The 15,059-nt window shown below is 42.4% G+C and overlaps 1 protein-coding gene across 1 annotated transcript in view; it reads right to left on the bottom strand.

Moving 5' to 3' along the window:
• Afm (afamin) overlaps nt 1-7,608 on the bottom strand; it is a 25,131-nt gene extending 17,523 nt beyond the window's left edge. Inside the window, exons 1-7 of the mRNA XM_032916223.1 lie at nt 7,521-7,608; nt 5,159-5,207; nt 4,838-4,970; nt 3,151-3,362; nt 2,152-2,284; nt 1,455-1,552; nt 728-857 (exon numbers count right to left, since the gene is read on the bottom strand). Coding sequence (XP_032772114.1) covers nt 728-857; nt 1,455-1,552; nt 2,152-2,284; nt 3,151-3,362; nt 4,838-4,970; nt 5,159-5,207; nt 7,521-7,608 — 843 coding nt within the window. The remainder of the gene's footprint in view (nt 1-727; nt 858-1,454; nt 1,553-2,151; nt 2,285-3,150; nt 3,363-4,837; nt 4,971-5,158; nt 5,208-7,520) is intronic.
• Nucleotides 7,609-15,059: the final 7,451 nt, after the last annotated feature.

Raw genomic sequence — 15,059 nt, 5'->3', positions numbered from 1 at the left:
ATAGAAATCCACATTAAGTCATTTGATTTAGTCATACTACAATGTACACATGTTAAAATATCATGCTTCATGCCATCAATGTACATATATATATATATATATATATATATATATATATATACCAATTAGAAAAAAGGAGGAAGAGAGGGAGAGAGATTGGGAGAGAGGGAGGGAGATTGGGAGAGAGGGAGGGAGGAAAAGAGATAGGGAGAGATAGGGAGAGAGAGAGAGAGAGAGAGAGAGAGAGAGAGAGAAAATGGAAGAGAGGAGGAAAGAAATAACAGCTTGAAATTATTTGAAAAGACCTTAGAAAATTGAAAATCAAAGAAAGCATCTTTTTAAAAACTTAATAATAATTTCATTTTGTGAGGTTTCCCGAGGGCTTCTGATGTAAGGGAAAGTAACTGCTAACGGACAGAGATGATAGATAACAGGAGTTGTCGTCCAGTAAGGTCTCTGTTCACAGTTACCCATGGTTTTATGAAGAGTCAGAAGAGGGGAGCCTTAAAGCTCCTAAACAAAAAGTGACAGACTGAGCATACCTAAGCTGATCAGTATACACTGCGCACATGAGCGCATAACAATATTGTACCCAATCCCCTAACTACGAGGACTCTACGTGATCATTGCAAAAGCTAAAAGCAAGTATTAAAAATCACTGGGTTTTGCTTTTGTCATAGGTTTCTTTTTTTTCTTTTTTAAGGTAAATCCTTTAAAGAAGAGGCACCTGGCTCTGGATGCACTGCACGACGTCCCCTTCACAGCACCCGTCATACATGGAAGAAACATCTTCTAAGAGGGAGGTGAGGTCTTCAAATCCAATCTTGGGGAACTTCTTACTGAACACGGCAATGTTTCTGGAAAGATCATTGATAGACCACTCAAATCATTTAAATAGGCAACAGACAAAGAGGGTCTTTACTTATGTTACGCACATTGCAGAAGGATCAAGGGCAGCAGATATCACGAGTTTTATACAGAGTTCCTATCGAGTAGCTGACAGGGTTGTTACGTGATCCGTATCAGTGGTGCTCAACCTTCCCGATGCTGCAACCCTCTAATACGGTTCTTCGGGTTGCGATGAGCCCCAGATTATTTTCATTCCTATTTCATAACTGTACATATCTGCTATGGCTGCGAATCATGATATAGAGATATTTACTGTGCCGCCACCCCCAATTCTGGATTCCAAGTAGAAATGACCTGATAGGGGCTCTGTCCGCCATAATTACTACAGCATGCCATGTGAGCTGATTTCAGTTGTAGAAAAAAGCATCACATGTACTTTGGAGTGTTCAGTCTCCTTTCCCTTGGCACCCTCCCATCCCTATGTCCTTAAGCCTCCAGAAAACCACAGATACCATCACCAGCTATTGAACAGAAAAAGCAAGAAGAGAAAAAAACGTGTGTGTCACAAGCAAGAAAAGATACAAGAAACACAACACAAAACTCACATAGAGTTTAAGGTCTTGGGTCCAAATTTTAAAAGGGCTCCACAAACATTTCTTTGATAAGAAGATAACGCTTTTAAATACTGTGTGATGGGGGCTGCCTGAAAGAAAAGGAACAATTCTGTTGAGAAAAAAGAAAAAAAAAGGCCAACATCTCACTCTTTCCTTAGTTTTTAGCGACCTGTAATATCAACTACTCTGAAATTTTCTAGCTGCCAAAAATACATGGGGGTCTTTCTCTTAGTAAATTTGCGTGTTAAGAAAAACCTGTATCCTTGGCACATTCCAAGGGTTGAGCCAGTATTCCTCATGACAGCATTGCGTTTATCAGGACAGGGCTTGTGGCAGCATGTCCCCTGAACACGGCTGTCACGGCTGGCGTGCTCCACCTTACTATGAATGCTAAAACAGAGTTTGTCACAGACAGAAAACATCAGTTCAATATTTACCCTGGATAATTTGCACACTTGGGCTTTTTTTGCAATTTGTAAGGGAAACTAACCCTAGAGAGAGAACTTGGTAGTTAGTGAATCTCTTTCAAGGTATTTCTGGTGCACAGTGCATTCCTGTCAGGGAGCGCACTGATATGACACTGCGTGTGGTAGACAGGCTTCGTGTGATGTTTAATTTTAAGTGAAGCTCCAGAGCCCTGGCATTGGTCGATTCCTTGTCCTCTTAATGAGGTAAGCATGGTACCCACCTTGGCTTGAAAGCAGGTAGCTTTCTGTTGCTGTTCACAGCACGTGGTCGCCGCCTCCTCAAACCTAGCAGCAACGTTCAGAAGAACCGGGGCGAAGGCAAAGGGGTTCCTTCTGGCCACCTCGTACATATAGCTGTAAAACATTAAGTGTTTTTCAAAAGAGAGGAGATGGGGAAGGGAGAGGGAGAAGGATGATTGACAGGGGGCGGGGAGGGGGGAGAAGATGGCAAGGAAAGCAAGTTATCAAGACGAAGGGAAAAGGAAAGAAAGGATTTCCACTGCAGCAACCTCCGTTGAGAAGCCGAACCAGTCATTTCCAGCAGTTCAATTTAGAGCTGCTAACTCAAAATTGAGGATGACATGGGCAGTGCTCATCCTGAACACTGTGTGTATTCTCCCTTCCCTTTCTGTGACATAGGAAGCCTGTCTCCCTCTCCCCATCATATCGAAGAAAACATCATCTAAACACATCATATCCAAGACTCAAGAACATCCTTAAGTCCAAGCAAACTTGTGATTGTTTCAAAGTACAATAGCCTTCCAGAGGTGGCGTGGGGGGAAACAACTTTCCTTCAGCATGCGCTACACCGTTGCAAAGAAATTGGAGACTATGTGTTCAATAATTTAAGTCTTCCCAAGATAAAACTTGCAACTTCCCTTGGGAAGAAAATACTCCCATCCCTGTGCTGCCTAGCTATTCAATGTCAGGCACACATCTCTGCCCTGCAGATTATCACATGAGAAGACACACAGCACTAATGTAGGAGTCTTAAAAGCAGGGTCCACAGCTACAGCCTCACTGAGCACAGGTCCTGACCCAATAAACATGGAATGAATTTATGAATCAGCCGATTCACCAATAAACCCCGGCCAGCAAAGATAAAGAAAAGCTGAAGTTGTTTGGAAATAAAATTGTGAAGCTCAAAAAGGAAGAATAGATTTCTTTTAGCCCAACGAGGACAATACCTCAAATCCGTTTGATACCAAAATTAAACTTACAGGTTGAGAAAAGATTCACTGTTATTTTTATAAGCTTGGCATTTCTCTTCTGGATCCAGAGTAGGGAAAGGCGGCAGAAATCCTACATTAGCTTTCTTGTTGTAGAAGAAGCAGAGTCTTCTTTGAAAGCTGGCTTGCCTACAGCAATGGGAGAAGTTATGCTTCTGTGGCAGCCCCTTCATATCACAGAGCATGTCCTGGATAGCATCATTCTGAACAACAGAGAAGAAGACAATGTTCTGTCATGATCAAAGTCTCTTCTCTCCACTGGGAAGGTCTGACAGACACATGAAGGATAGTGTCACCTTTAGGGGAAAGGTTACAGTTTCCACACAGCCACCTACAGGTGCCTTTACCTAAAGCCTTGGGAAAGCATCCCCACATTGAGAAACGCCATCTCACAGCAAGCCTCCTTCACCTGTTACTATTTCTGCAATGCCTACTTTGCAGTTCTGTAATAGACATTGTGTCAGTAAATTGTCACGTGCTCTTGAAGCTCATTGAAAATGGATTCTAGGAATGAGGAGGCTCTCCCTTGTCTCAGACTCCAGGACATTTATTTTAAGTGTCTTCTAAAAATCTCTGTCTGGGGCAGGGCAGACGCCTAATTCCATGACAGGGAGGGAGGAGGCCAGCAAACAGTTAAGAGTATTCACAACACCATGCTCCTTCTAATAGAGCCTACTAATTGTTTGCCCTGTGATATAAAAACATTGTTACGGGATGAAAAGCTACATACTCCCTCCCTGAGAGAACATGCTGATGTCCTGATAAACTTCCGCTGGGAACTCCAGCAAAGCATTTTTTTTTTGAAGCACCTTTCCAGCCACGTCTATTTAGTAGTTTAAGTGTCCAGTCTGATGGTACCTTTGTTCTCTCCAACAGGGTGGTTCCAGTCATGTTTCCTAGATGCTGTAAATGCCTGGTTTGGTGTTTTGCCATCTGTATGCTGCTTCTCTTTGCTACTTGTTTTGTTTGTTTGTTTCTTTGTACTTTGGCTGACTACATTCTTAGTAAACCCTCTCCTTTGAAACTGAAAGTAGCCATTATCAATTAGTCTAAGTACCAAACAACTTCCTCGGTGAGTTTTCTTCTTATCTCCCAAAGTCGAAAACTCTCTGTGGCTTTGCCTATGGTGTTCAACATTTTTTTTTAAATTGGGATTGCATTTGGAATCAGCCCAGATGAGGGAAATGTGAGAGCAGAGCATGAGGCAGTAAGAGAAGCAATTAAGAGCCCTAACCCTGTGTGTGTATCTTGGAATGTCACTCCTTTCTGTGCCGGTATGACTGAGTGTCAATAAGTCAAAGGCATAGAGATCGAACATGCATAACTCCATCTTCCTATGTGTCATAAGACAGAACTGTATTTCCCTTGAGAAAAGCACCTTATCCTAAATACTGAAATGAAGCAAAATAATTATGTGCCCAGGCTGGAGAGATGGCTCAGCTGTTTGGGGTGCATAGGGTTCTTGTAGAGGACCCACATGTGCTTCCCAGCACCCACGCTATCAGCTCACAACTACCTGTAACTGAGGCTTCTTCAGGCAATGGACAGCCTCTTCTGACACACACACACACACACACACACACACACACACACACACACAATTAAATACCAAACCCTATGTGTCTAGAGCGCCATTCTTAGATCTTGTTCTGACGAGAACCACAAGCAGTTTACTTACAGCTATCTTTGAACACTCCGGAAGTGTGCTGTCAGCCAAGCACCTATCCTTGTAATCCAGCATGACCTTCACCAGCATTTCTGCCTCCTCAAAGGACGCTTCCTGAACATACTGGGCCGATGCAATGATGGTCCTGCAAGGGTTCATGGAGGGGACACAGTGATCTTATGCAGAATTTCTATTTCTGTCTAAAACTAACCCATGGAAAAGGTTAATGCTGCTGTTTAATTAAATTATCTTCGTGGAGCATTTGCCTTCCTACCATATATCAGATAACAATACAATAAGTGTTATCAACAGAGGGAATCCAGAACAACTCACAGGTATGCAACGTTCTCATTTATGAATTTCTGAGTAGCATTGAAATGATCTGAAAATCAAGGATATTTGGGTTATTAGGTATCTTTAGACTTATATATTTTCCTAATAAGTAACTTTTCGTGACATTCAAGTATGAAACTATAAAAGGCTTATGGTGGAAACATTTTAACACATTTAATAAAGAATGTGAAAGTCTTTCTCTCTCTCTCATACACACACACACACACATACACACACACACACACACACACACACACACCAAATGTGAGTCCTAATCAAAGTTGAGTGTGTAGTTAGAAGTTATAATTTCATTTATGTGAATTTATCTAAAATGAAGCAGCTTTTCTGGTGACAGTGTGCCATTTCTGTGCCACAGGTATGTCATTTATGACAGGAGAAACCACATGAAGATTAATTGATAGGTAATGTCTTCAAGGCAAGGCCCGGTGACTGATACTGTACATCCATGCACGGTGGCAGTCAGCATAGCCTTTAATGCTAGTCATGTGATCTCCAGATTCATCCAAAAATCACAGATCCTTTCTTAGGTCATAGAAGATTTATTTGTTCACATAGACTGCATTTTATTATTTTTTTTATGAACTATTGATCTGGGTGCCATGGAACAATCGACAATTATCGACAGAGCCACCTTCCTTGAACCTTAGTTTCCTGAGCACTCTCATCATAGGCAAGGATTATGTGCATGCGCATAGTAGGGATATAATCCAATTTAGAATAAAGTTAAATATTCATTATGAATGCTTCGTAACCCCTAGGTAAGAACCAGAAAAGATTTAGTGGAAGCACCATATGAATTAATACTAAAGAAAGAAAAATATTTCAAAAATTAGCAAGAGAGTAAGATGCCCAGTCTTATGTGTAGAGAAAATATGTAAAATAAAAGAACACAAAGGCAAGAAACCTTGAGACAAATTTGGGGAGGCGCAATCTGTTTCATAAGAAGAATGAGGCCTCTTTTCAGTTTGGATTATGAGGATCTTGCATGTAAAACCAAGAAGCATGGGCTTCAGTTGGAAGCCATTGGGACCTGCATGGGAGGGGGGGGTAATATGGCCGTGTTTACACAACAGGGAAAGCCAGGCAATGAAGCATCATACGTGCTGGGCCCTCCCTTGGTGCCTAACAAATGGAAAGCCATAGGAACTATTCCTCAGGTAGAAAGAAGGATAATCAGATGGGATAGAGTTGGAAGGTCATTAGGAGACCATAGCAATCGTTCTATTGAAAAAGCAAACTCGGTGGGATCTGAGTTTTGCAGGGAGTAATACAAAGGAAAGAAGTCACAAAGCACATAACACAGACAAAGAGTATCTGGGTCTGAAATGGGCTCTTACACGAGGAAAGCAGAGGAAAACCTCAAGCACACCCATCTCATCAAGCCGGTTGTGTGTAGGATACAACACAGGTCAGGACCTCTGAGATATGCTGAATACTCTAGTGCAAATTATAATCATTTACTAATTTATTTTTTATGATTATAGCATCATGACATCACTCCTCATTCCCCCGCCTGTTCTTCTGTTAACCCCTCCTCGCTGTCTTTCAAATGCATGGCCTCTTTTTCATTAACTGTTTGATTGATGTTATATATATTATAAATTCTTATATTCTTTGATACATAGATACAACCTTATCAGTCTGTATAATATCACTTGAGTATATGTTCTCTGGGATGATATTAAAGAAATTACATTCCTGTACAAAAAAAAATGTGCCTTTCTGGCCAGAAGTATTTAAAAAGACCTTCCTCTAGATAGGAAAATTTCAAAGTTTCCTCATTTGGTAAAATGTAAAAATTGCCTTTTCCACCCGGTTGACACGCCTTGCTCTTGGCGTAGTCTGCTGCAGGTGTGTAACGGACAGCTGAAGGAGAAAGCAGGATCTCATGTACCCTGACAGTATTTATCATCTAGCTGGAAGACATATTGGACAAGCAAAAATATTTTTTAAAGATTGTATATAAATGTTTATGCGTGTTTATGTGTGAGTGTGTACATATGTGTGTATGTATGTATAATGTATGAATATGTATATACTGTATCTATGCTCTTCTGTTAGACTATACATATATCTATATATCTATATCTGCCACAGAAATTCTAATATTTTGAAGTCCAAATTACATCTCAAGACAACATGATCCAGATTGTTGGCCATTTCTAACGGCAAACATCCTATAGAATAGATAATATGAAAATCTGTAGTGGGTCCAGTATACATATACTAAGAGAAGAGAGAGAAAAATAAAACCACTAGAATAACTAAAGTTTTAAAAGGCTAAAGAAAAGTAATTTCCTTCACTTAGTTGTCCCTGGTAATACACAAGTAAATTTCTTACCTACATCCTGAGGCTTTGTGGGTAGGGCTAGGGATTCAGTCAAAGACAACAGGAAAAAAATAAAACCTGTAAGTTTTAAGTGTCTCATGTTTAAATTTAAAAAAGAGGCCACATTCAAGAGAGTAATGCGACTGGGGCAAAACCAACATTTTATAGTATTCTTTGACCTAAGCTTTGTTAAAAAGTAACCTAGTTAATCTATTTCTGAAATACATAGGCTTTTTTTGGTCATGGTGCAAATTTCTTGGTAATTATTAACTAGGGGAAAAATTATGCTGTGTTTCACTGGGGCGGGGGGAATCTCTTGATTTGAAAGAAAGGAAGGAAGGAAGGAAGAAAAAAAGAAAGAAAGAAAGAAAGAAAGAAAGAAAGAAAGAAAGAAAGAAAAGCAATTCACAGGGTAAGACAGAGACAGAGAGACAGAGAGACAGAGAGACAGAGAGACAGAGACAGAGAGAGACAGAGACAGAGAGACAGAGAGAGACAGAAACAGAGAGACAGAGAGAGACAGAGACAGAGAGACAGAGACAGAGAGACAGAGAGAGAGACAGAGAGAGAGGACAACAGAGAAACAGAACTAGAAGTTGTCCTCTGGCTTCCACAAGAATACACATTACGTACAGGTGCACACACGTGCACATGCACACAAACAGGTACGCCTGCACAAACTCACAAAGCACAGTAATTTTTCTTGTAATCAAAGAAAATAAGTTCTCCAAGGGTATAGGAATAGGACAAAGACAACAGTGGAAACATGGACTTCTGAAATATACAGAAAAATCAGTGACCATGTAACCAAAGATTTAGAAAAGAAGCTTTTAGTAAGGGTGGGTGATCTTAAATACCCATGCTAATTGAAGCAATCCCTTGAGTTCTGGGACTGTACTGAGATCTCGATTGTGCACGCTGAAATCTTTTCCAGTGCATGGCATTATCTGTGGTCTTGTCACGTCTGGCCTTCGTGTGATGTGGTGAATCCTTTTCACATATGATCTGAACGTCTGGTCAGGAACGGATGTCTAAGCTTGTCAAGCCTTTTCCTGGGCCCTTTGAGAGGATCACGTGGGCTGTGTCCTTTATTTCGTAAAGCAGCGTGTCATCTTTATCACTGTGTGTGTGTTCAGACATTCTTCGCCACTAAAGAAAACCTCACTTGCTCATGGCGACTGATCCTTCTGACGTGCGGTGGAAATCCATGTCCTTGGGAACCTTGCTGAGGATTCTTCCTCACATGATTCCCAGACCGTAATTTTCTTTCTCTCAGTGTCCTTCAATGGCTTTGGTACAGGGTTAATGTGAGCCTTATAAAATAAAATAAAAGATAAATAGCCAAACTTGGGAGGTAGATAGGTTCTCTGTGGGTTCCGGCCAGCCAGAGCTACAGACTCTGTCTTAGCAAAATAAAGTGAGTTTGTAAGTACACACACACACACACACACACACACACACACACACACACACACGAGTTAATGAAAGACAGAAAAAGATGGATAGATGGATGGATAGATAGATAGATAGATAGATAGATAGATAGATAGATAGATAGGCAGGCAGGCAGACAGATAGACATAGGTAGGTAGGTAGGTAGGTAGGTAGTTAGGTAGGTAGATAGATAGATAGATAGATAGATAGATAGATAGGCAGGCAGGCAGATAAATAGATAGATAATAAAACAGCTTACATCCCAAGGGGAATCAGAGATGATTGATTCCAGACCTAATATGAGTGAAAATGGGCAGGGGACATAGATTTGTGTTACCCTAAGCACCACATTCCAATGTGACAGCGACTTTATGAAGTTTTCATTGTACCAGAACAAAGAAAGTCATAAATCAAGGTTATTTTGTGAAATTTATGGTGAAAACAGCGAGCGGGCATGTTACCATAAAATGTCGAAGTCTCTTAGATGAGCCTCAGATGTTATCTGACGAGATACTTCACTTTTGACGTAGTAGAGGTAAGGATTCTGCTTGCCTATTCCCCAGAGAATGTTACCAGACAATCCCAGCGGTGTTAGGTAGGATGCACGGGGATTTTAAAACCTAGTGCAGCATGTAGAGACAGCCCGGGGTGATTTTGCTGTGGACCTGCACCATTCCAGCTCACAATCATGGTTCTGATCTTAAATCAGCCTTGTAGTTTCCTTAACTCAAGTGATTTATTTTCCGGGAGCTTCCCTTTAGAAATGTCTTCACCCTGGTTGGATATTGTGAGAATTTGAGAATGATTGGCACTCTTTTGTGGTAGAATCCAGCTGTGTAGACGCCCAGCCGCTGTCCTAGCGCTGTTAAAGAGAATGCTCTATGTATTCCTCTTAAGTTTCTTTAGTCTGACGTGTAATTTAAATCTAAAATTTCAATGATTCTTTTCTGTCTGGAGGTGGGAAATTGAAGTTCACCTCTCCTCTCAGGCCCGTTGATTTGCTATGATATGTTTATAATTGCATATCTTCCTGCTACATGTAATATGGCCTTTCCTCTAGGGATACATAAGAACTGCAGGGTCATTTTGGAGTCTAGATTCACTTAGTCGGGAAGCTACGGCAATGAAATAAGAGAGCAATAGAAAGATAGTAGGCCTAGGGTAATGGTGGCGGAACTGTCAATCAATATTCCTGCGCAGAAGGAGGAAGGATTGCAGGAGTCTCACCTATGCTCCGCCCAGCTCTCCTTTCCGCTTCCTCCCAGTTGCAAGAACCCTCCAGAGATGCTCCACTAGACAGGAAGTGGAGCGATAACTGCGGAGAGGACTCTCAGGGGGGACTCTGGGATGCGGCTTCCACAGGTCATCATCCAAAACGGGGGTGTGTAGTGAGGTAGCTGTTTGGGGTCTGCCATTTCCAGTAGGTAACTTTTCTCCCATGCCTGTAAGCCTAGACTCTTAGATTTGTCACCGGTGGCCTCCCTGGGGTGAGCCGTTTGTTCCTGTCTCCCCCGAAGAATGAACACAACACTTGGCGCTTTGCTCTTTGCTCGTTGTCCGGTTGCCCTCTCTTGTTCCGCTTTTGACTTAAAGCCTGTTTGTCCCCGCGTTGCTGCCCCCGCGCTCTCTTGGTTCCATCTGTGTGGAATATCTGTTCTCATCCCTTCGTTCTCAGGCTGTGTGTGCTCTCATACGGGAAGCGAATCTCACAAACAGCACATCGTCGTCTCCTCTTGAAATCCAGGCAGCCAGTCTGTGTTTTTTAAATTGAATTTAATCCATTTACATTCGGGGTAATTATTCAAAGGTAAGAACACGCTACTGCGGTTTCATTCGCTGTTCGCTGGTGGGGTTGTGAGTGCTTTCTTCCTTCTTTGCTTGTCTTCGTTTGCAGATGGATGGCTTTCTGAAATGCTGTTTTTTAAAACTCTGTTTTAGCTTTTGTGACTGCATGAAAGGTTCTGGTTCTGTGATCTTCTTCTCTTTAAGGATATACAATAGTAATTGAATCTCTCTGGCGATGCGTTTCGGGATATCTGTTCACACTGTGCATGCTGAGATTGTGTTATTTACTGGGAAAAAAAACCCTGTTTCCAGTTGTGGCCTGGCTCAACCCTCAGCACATACCTTTAATCCCTCTGGATGGAATGCAGACGTGTTCTTAGTACACACGTTTAATCCCCAACAATGAAGATGAGGTTAGTACGGAGAAGGAAGCACCCATGTTTGGATGTGATATCTAATTGAGTGGCACAGAAAGGACGAATCAGAGAAAGACTTGACTGAAGATATGCCAACTCTCGTGAGAAGAGAGAGGGGGAAGCCATTAAAGGGAGCAGTGCGGAAAAGATAGAGAAGGGGGTGAGGCAGAGAAGAGGAAGAGAGAAAAAGAGAGAGGGGAGGGGAGAGGAGAGGAAGTAAGCAGTTTTACCGGGATAGTTTTATAGAGAGAGATTGAAGGGAGAACAAGCTAGACACAGGTGAAGACAGAATGAACCAGGGAATGAGAAGGATCCAGAAGATCAGAACAGATTGCCAGAGTTAGTATGAGCCCAAGCAGAGCAGTTCAGGAGAGGCTGAGAGAGAGAGAGAGAAGTCAGATTGAGTCAGTCAGCTTAGAGCCAGAACGGCTGAGTTGAACCAACCAGCCAGAGCTCAGAAAGAACTAGAAAGGGTGAGCTTTTTCAGCAGCAAGTCCCAGAGGCCGAAAACATTCTAGACCTAGATTAGATTATACAGAGAGGCTAGAAGCTTCCGGGACAAGACCTAGGTTAGCAGGCTGAGGCCGTAGGCCTCAGAGACAATTACTTCAGGAGAATAAAGGTTACTTTTACAGTGATGTAATCATTCCTCCTTCCAAACCGTTCCTGTGTATTCAAGGAAGAAGTCACCATCCTAGACTCTTGAGTACCCTTGGACAGGAATAGAGCTTCAGCTCTGATGTTATAGCCCGGGTGTATCTGGGCTGGGGATGAGACATCTGGCTATTTCTTCAGCCAGCAGTCAGGTTCCCTAGTGAGGTCAGGTTACTGTAACCTTGGTTGTAAGAGCAGGTAGGGTGGATGGCTGAGCCCCACTGTTTAGTGAGATCCTGGGTGAACTCTGAAGTCAAGAGATCTGCTGCTGTCTGGCTACTGCAATTCTCTCTACTCTAGCAGACCGAAGGCTCTATTCCCCACAGGATCACAGGTTTGAGCAGTTGGTCTCTAGCTCTTAGCATCAGTGTGTGTGTGTGTGTGTGTGTGTGTGTGTGTGTGTGTGTGTGTGTGTGTGTGTGGTGTATGTGTGCTTCGAAGCCTTTGGAAGATGGGTCATTAAGAGTGTAGGCTACTAGACTATTAGCCCAAATTCTTGAATTACCCTAGATGCCTAGAACAAATGAAACTCAAGACGGATGATCAAAATGCGAATGCTTCACTCCTTCTTTAAAAGGGGAACAAGAATACCCTTGGCAGGGAATAGAGAGGCAAAGATTAGAACAGAGGCAGAAGGAACACCCATTCAGAGCCTGCCCCACATATGGCCCATACATATACAGCCATCCAATTAGACAAGAGGGATGAAGCAAAGAAGTGCAGGCCGACAGGAGTCGGATATAGATCTCTCCTGAGAGACACAACCAGAATACAGCAAATACAGAGGCGAATGCCAGCAGCAAACCACTGAACTGAGAACGGGACCCCCGTTGAAGGAATCAGAGAATGAACTGGAAGAGCTTGAAGGGGCTCGAGACCCCATATGTACAACAATGCCAAGCAACCAGAGCTTCCAGGGACTAAGCCACTACCTAAAGACTATACATGGACTGACCCTGGACTCTAACCTCATAGGTAGCAATGAATAGCCTAGTAAGAGCACCAGTGGAAGGGGAAGCCCTTGGTCCTGCTAAGACTGAACCCCCAGTGAATGTGATTGTTGGGGGGAGGGTGGTAATGGGGAGAGGATGGGGAAGGGAACACCCATATAGAAAGGGAGAGGGAGGGGTTAGGGGGATGTTGGCCCGGAAACCGGAAAAGGGAATAACATTTGAAATGTAAATAAAAAATACTCAAGTTAATAAAAAAGAAGAAAAAAAAAAAAGAAAGAAAAGAGTGTAGGCCACTAAAGAATAGCTCTTGAGGGTGGTAGCTTGGTCAATCTTCTAGGTTTTCAGTTTTGATTTCTGGTCAATGTCATGCAACATGTAGCTGTTATTGCTCCTGCCTTATAGAGTGAACCTTTGGCCATGCTTTCTCCACCGGGATAAACTCTGAGTCCTGGTTCCGTGAGCCAAAGCAAACCCCGCCTCCCGTTGCTTCTGCCGGGTGTTCTGCCACAGAGCGGGAACTCCTATGCCAAGCCAGATGGGATGGTTGTCTGTACTCTGTCCTTTGAGGGGGAGGTTGAAATCTGTCCTCCATATCAGTCAGAGTTGTTGCTTATAACAGAGACGAACAGAAACTGCTGTCCGTAGAAGTCATATCCATAGCTCACTTCCATGCCCTGGGCTGACCTGTGAAACTGGGTTAAAGTTGGTTTTTCTGTTTCTAGGTTGGGTGTGGTAATACCCCATGCTCTGTAGCAATTCACACAGGGGACACTGGGATGTGACCTAGGGCCGGGTGCCGGAGCTGACTCAGCCAGGTTGGGATTCTCTCTTTTAGTGATATAATGTTCAGTCTATAAGAGATAATAAAAAATGCCGTTTAAACTCGGAGATATTTCAAGCGGACTTAGTGAGGCTGAAACGTTGACGTGTAGTTGACATGTGGTTAAGCCGCACATATTTAAAGTGATGAGGGTTTATGTAAAACTATCCTCACAATCAAGATGGTGAAAATATAGCCAGCACCTCTAAAAGCACCCAGGGCCTTTTGTAATCTCTCCCTCCAACCTCACCATTTCTTCCTCCCCCAAACAAACCACCGTCTGCACCCTATGGCTATACGATGATTTATATTCTCTATGTTTTTTATGAATGGAATAATAAAATTGCACTCTATCACCTAACTCTTTATTAGTAGTACTAGGGAGTTGTAGTCATGCTATCGGATAATCAGTTACCCTTCAGCATCTCATTAGACAAATTCCAATATCCGACGGTCGGCTTGCCCATTGTGCAATTCTGTTGCTGTCAGGTTTAAGTCGTTTCGGATGAAGTTTGAATGTTTGTGTGCAGTTTCTTCGTATGAACATGAACATCTTCTTCGGGGTGCATGTCTAGGAAGAGAACGTCTGTATCTAATGTCTGTGTGTTTGTTTATGAGGACCAAATTGTCTCACAGACAGATGAGCCATTCCACATCCCCTTAGCGATGGCGTGAATTCTAAGCCTTTTGACAATCGATGTAGATGGTGTTTTAATTTCAACCATTCTAATAAGTGTTTCATTTTGCTTTTAGTTAGTGGTGTCTGATGCGTTTTTGTGTTTTGTTCGTTTATTTGGTTGGTCTTACCATTATTCCCTCTTGGATGAGGAGGTCGGTTGGTTCCTTTTTCTTTTTTTATTGTGGTGCTTACTTTCCCATTGTTGGGCCTCGAGGGTTGGCTGATGTCGTCCGGACATGAGTAAGCTCTTGTCACACATGCCCTGACTGCCTATGCTTTGCAAAAGTACTACCCCCAATCTTGGATTCATCTTTGTCCTTCTGTTGATGGTGTCTTCTAGGGTTGAATAACATTTTGCATTTATTTCTTTACAGATTATGTTTTGGACGTGGTATTTAAGGATGCGTCTACCTCTCAAACCGAAGTATTTTCTCTGTGAGTTTTGTAACTTTGGCTCTCACGTTATGATCCGCTTTGGCTCAGCATATGTGGGACAAAGCATGGCCTCCAGCTCTCCAGACACTCAGGGTTCCACTTGCCTCAGAACCGCTTGTTAGAAAAGCTCTTCCCTTGCCTGAGATTTGCCCTGCCATATTGCCTGAAGATCAGTTGTCAAATTTGGGTGAGTTCATTTCTGACCACTTAATTCTGTCACGCTGACCCATATATCTATATTTAGATGAATATTCCGTCTTTATTACTGTAGATTTATTTTTAAAAACACCATTAAAATACAAAGTAATATTGGCCCTGATGTTTTCCTCCCTTTGAGGGGTTATTTGAGTTATGATACATCACTCCTGTCTCTGT

Source organism: Rattus rattus, chromosome 11, assembly GCF_011064425.1.
Source record: "Rattus rattus isolate New Zealand chromosome 11, Rrattus_CSIRO_v1, whole genome shotgun sequence".
Classification (NCBI taxonomy): Eukaryota; Metazoa; Chordata; class Mammalia; order Rodentia; family Muridae; genus Rattus; species Rattus rattus.
This window is presented reverse-complemented; position numbering and strand designations above follow the sequence as displayed.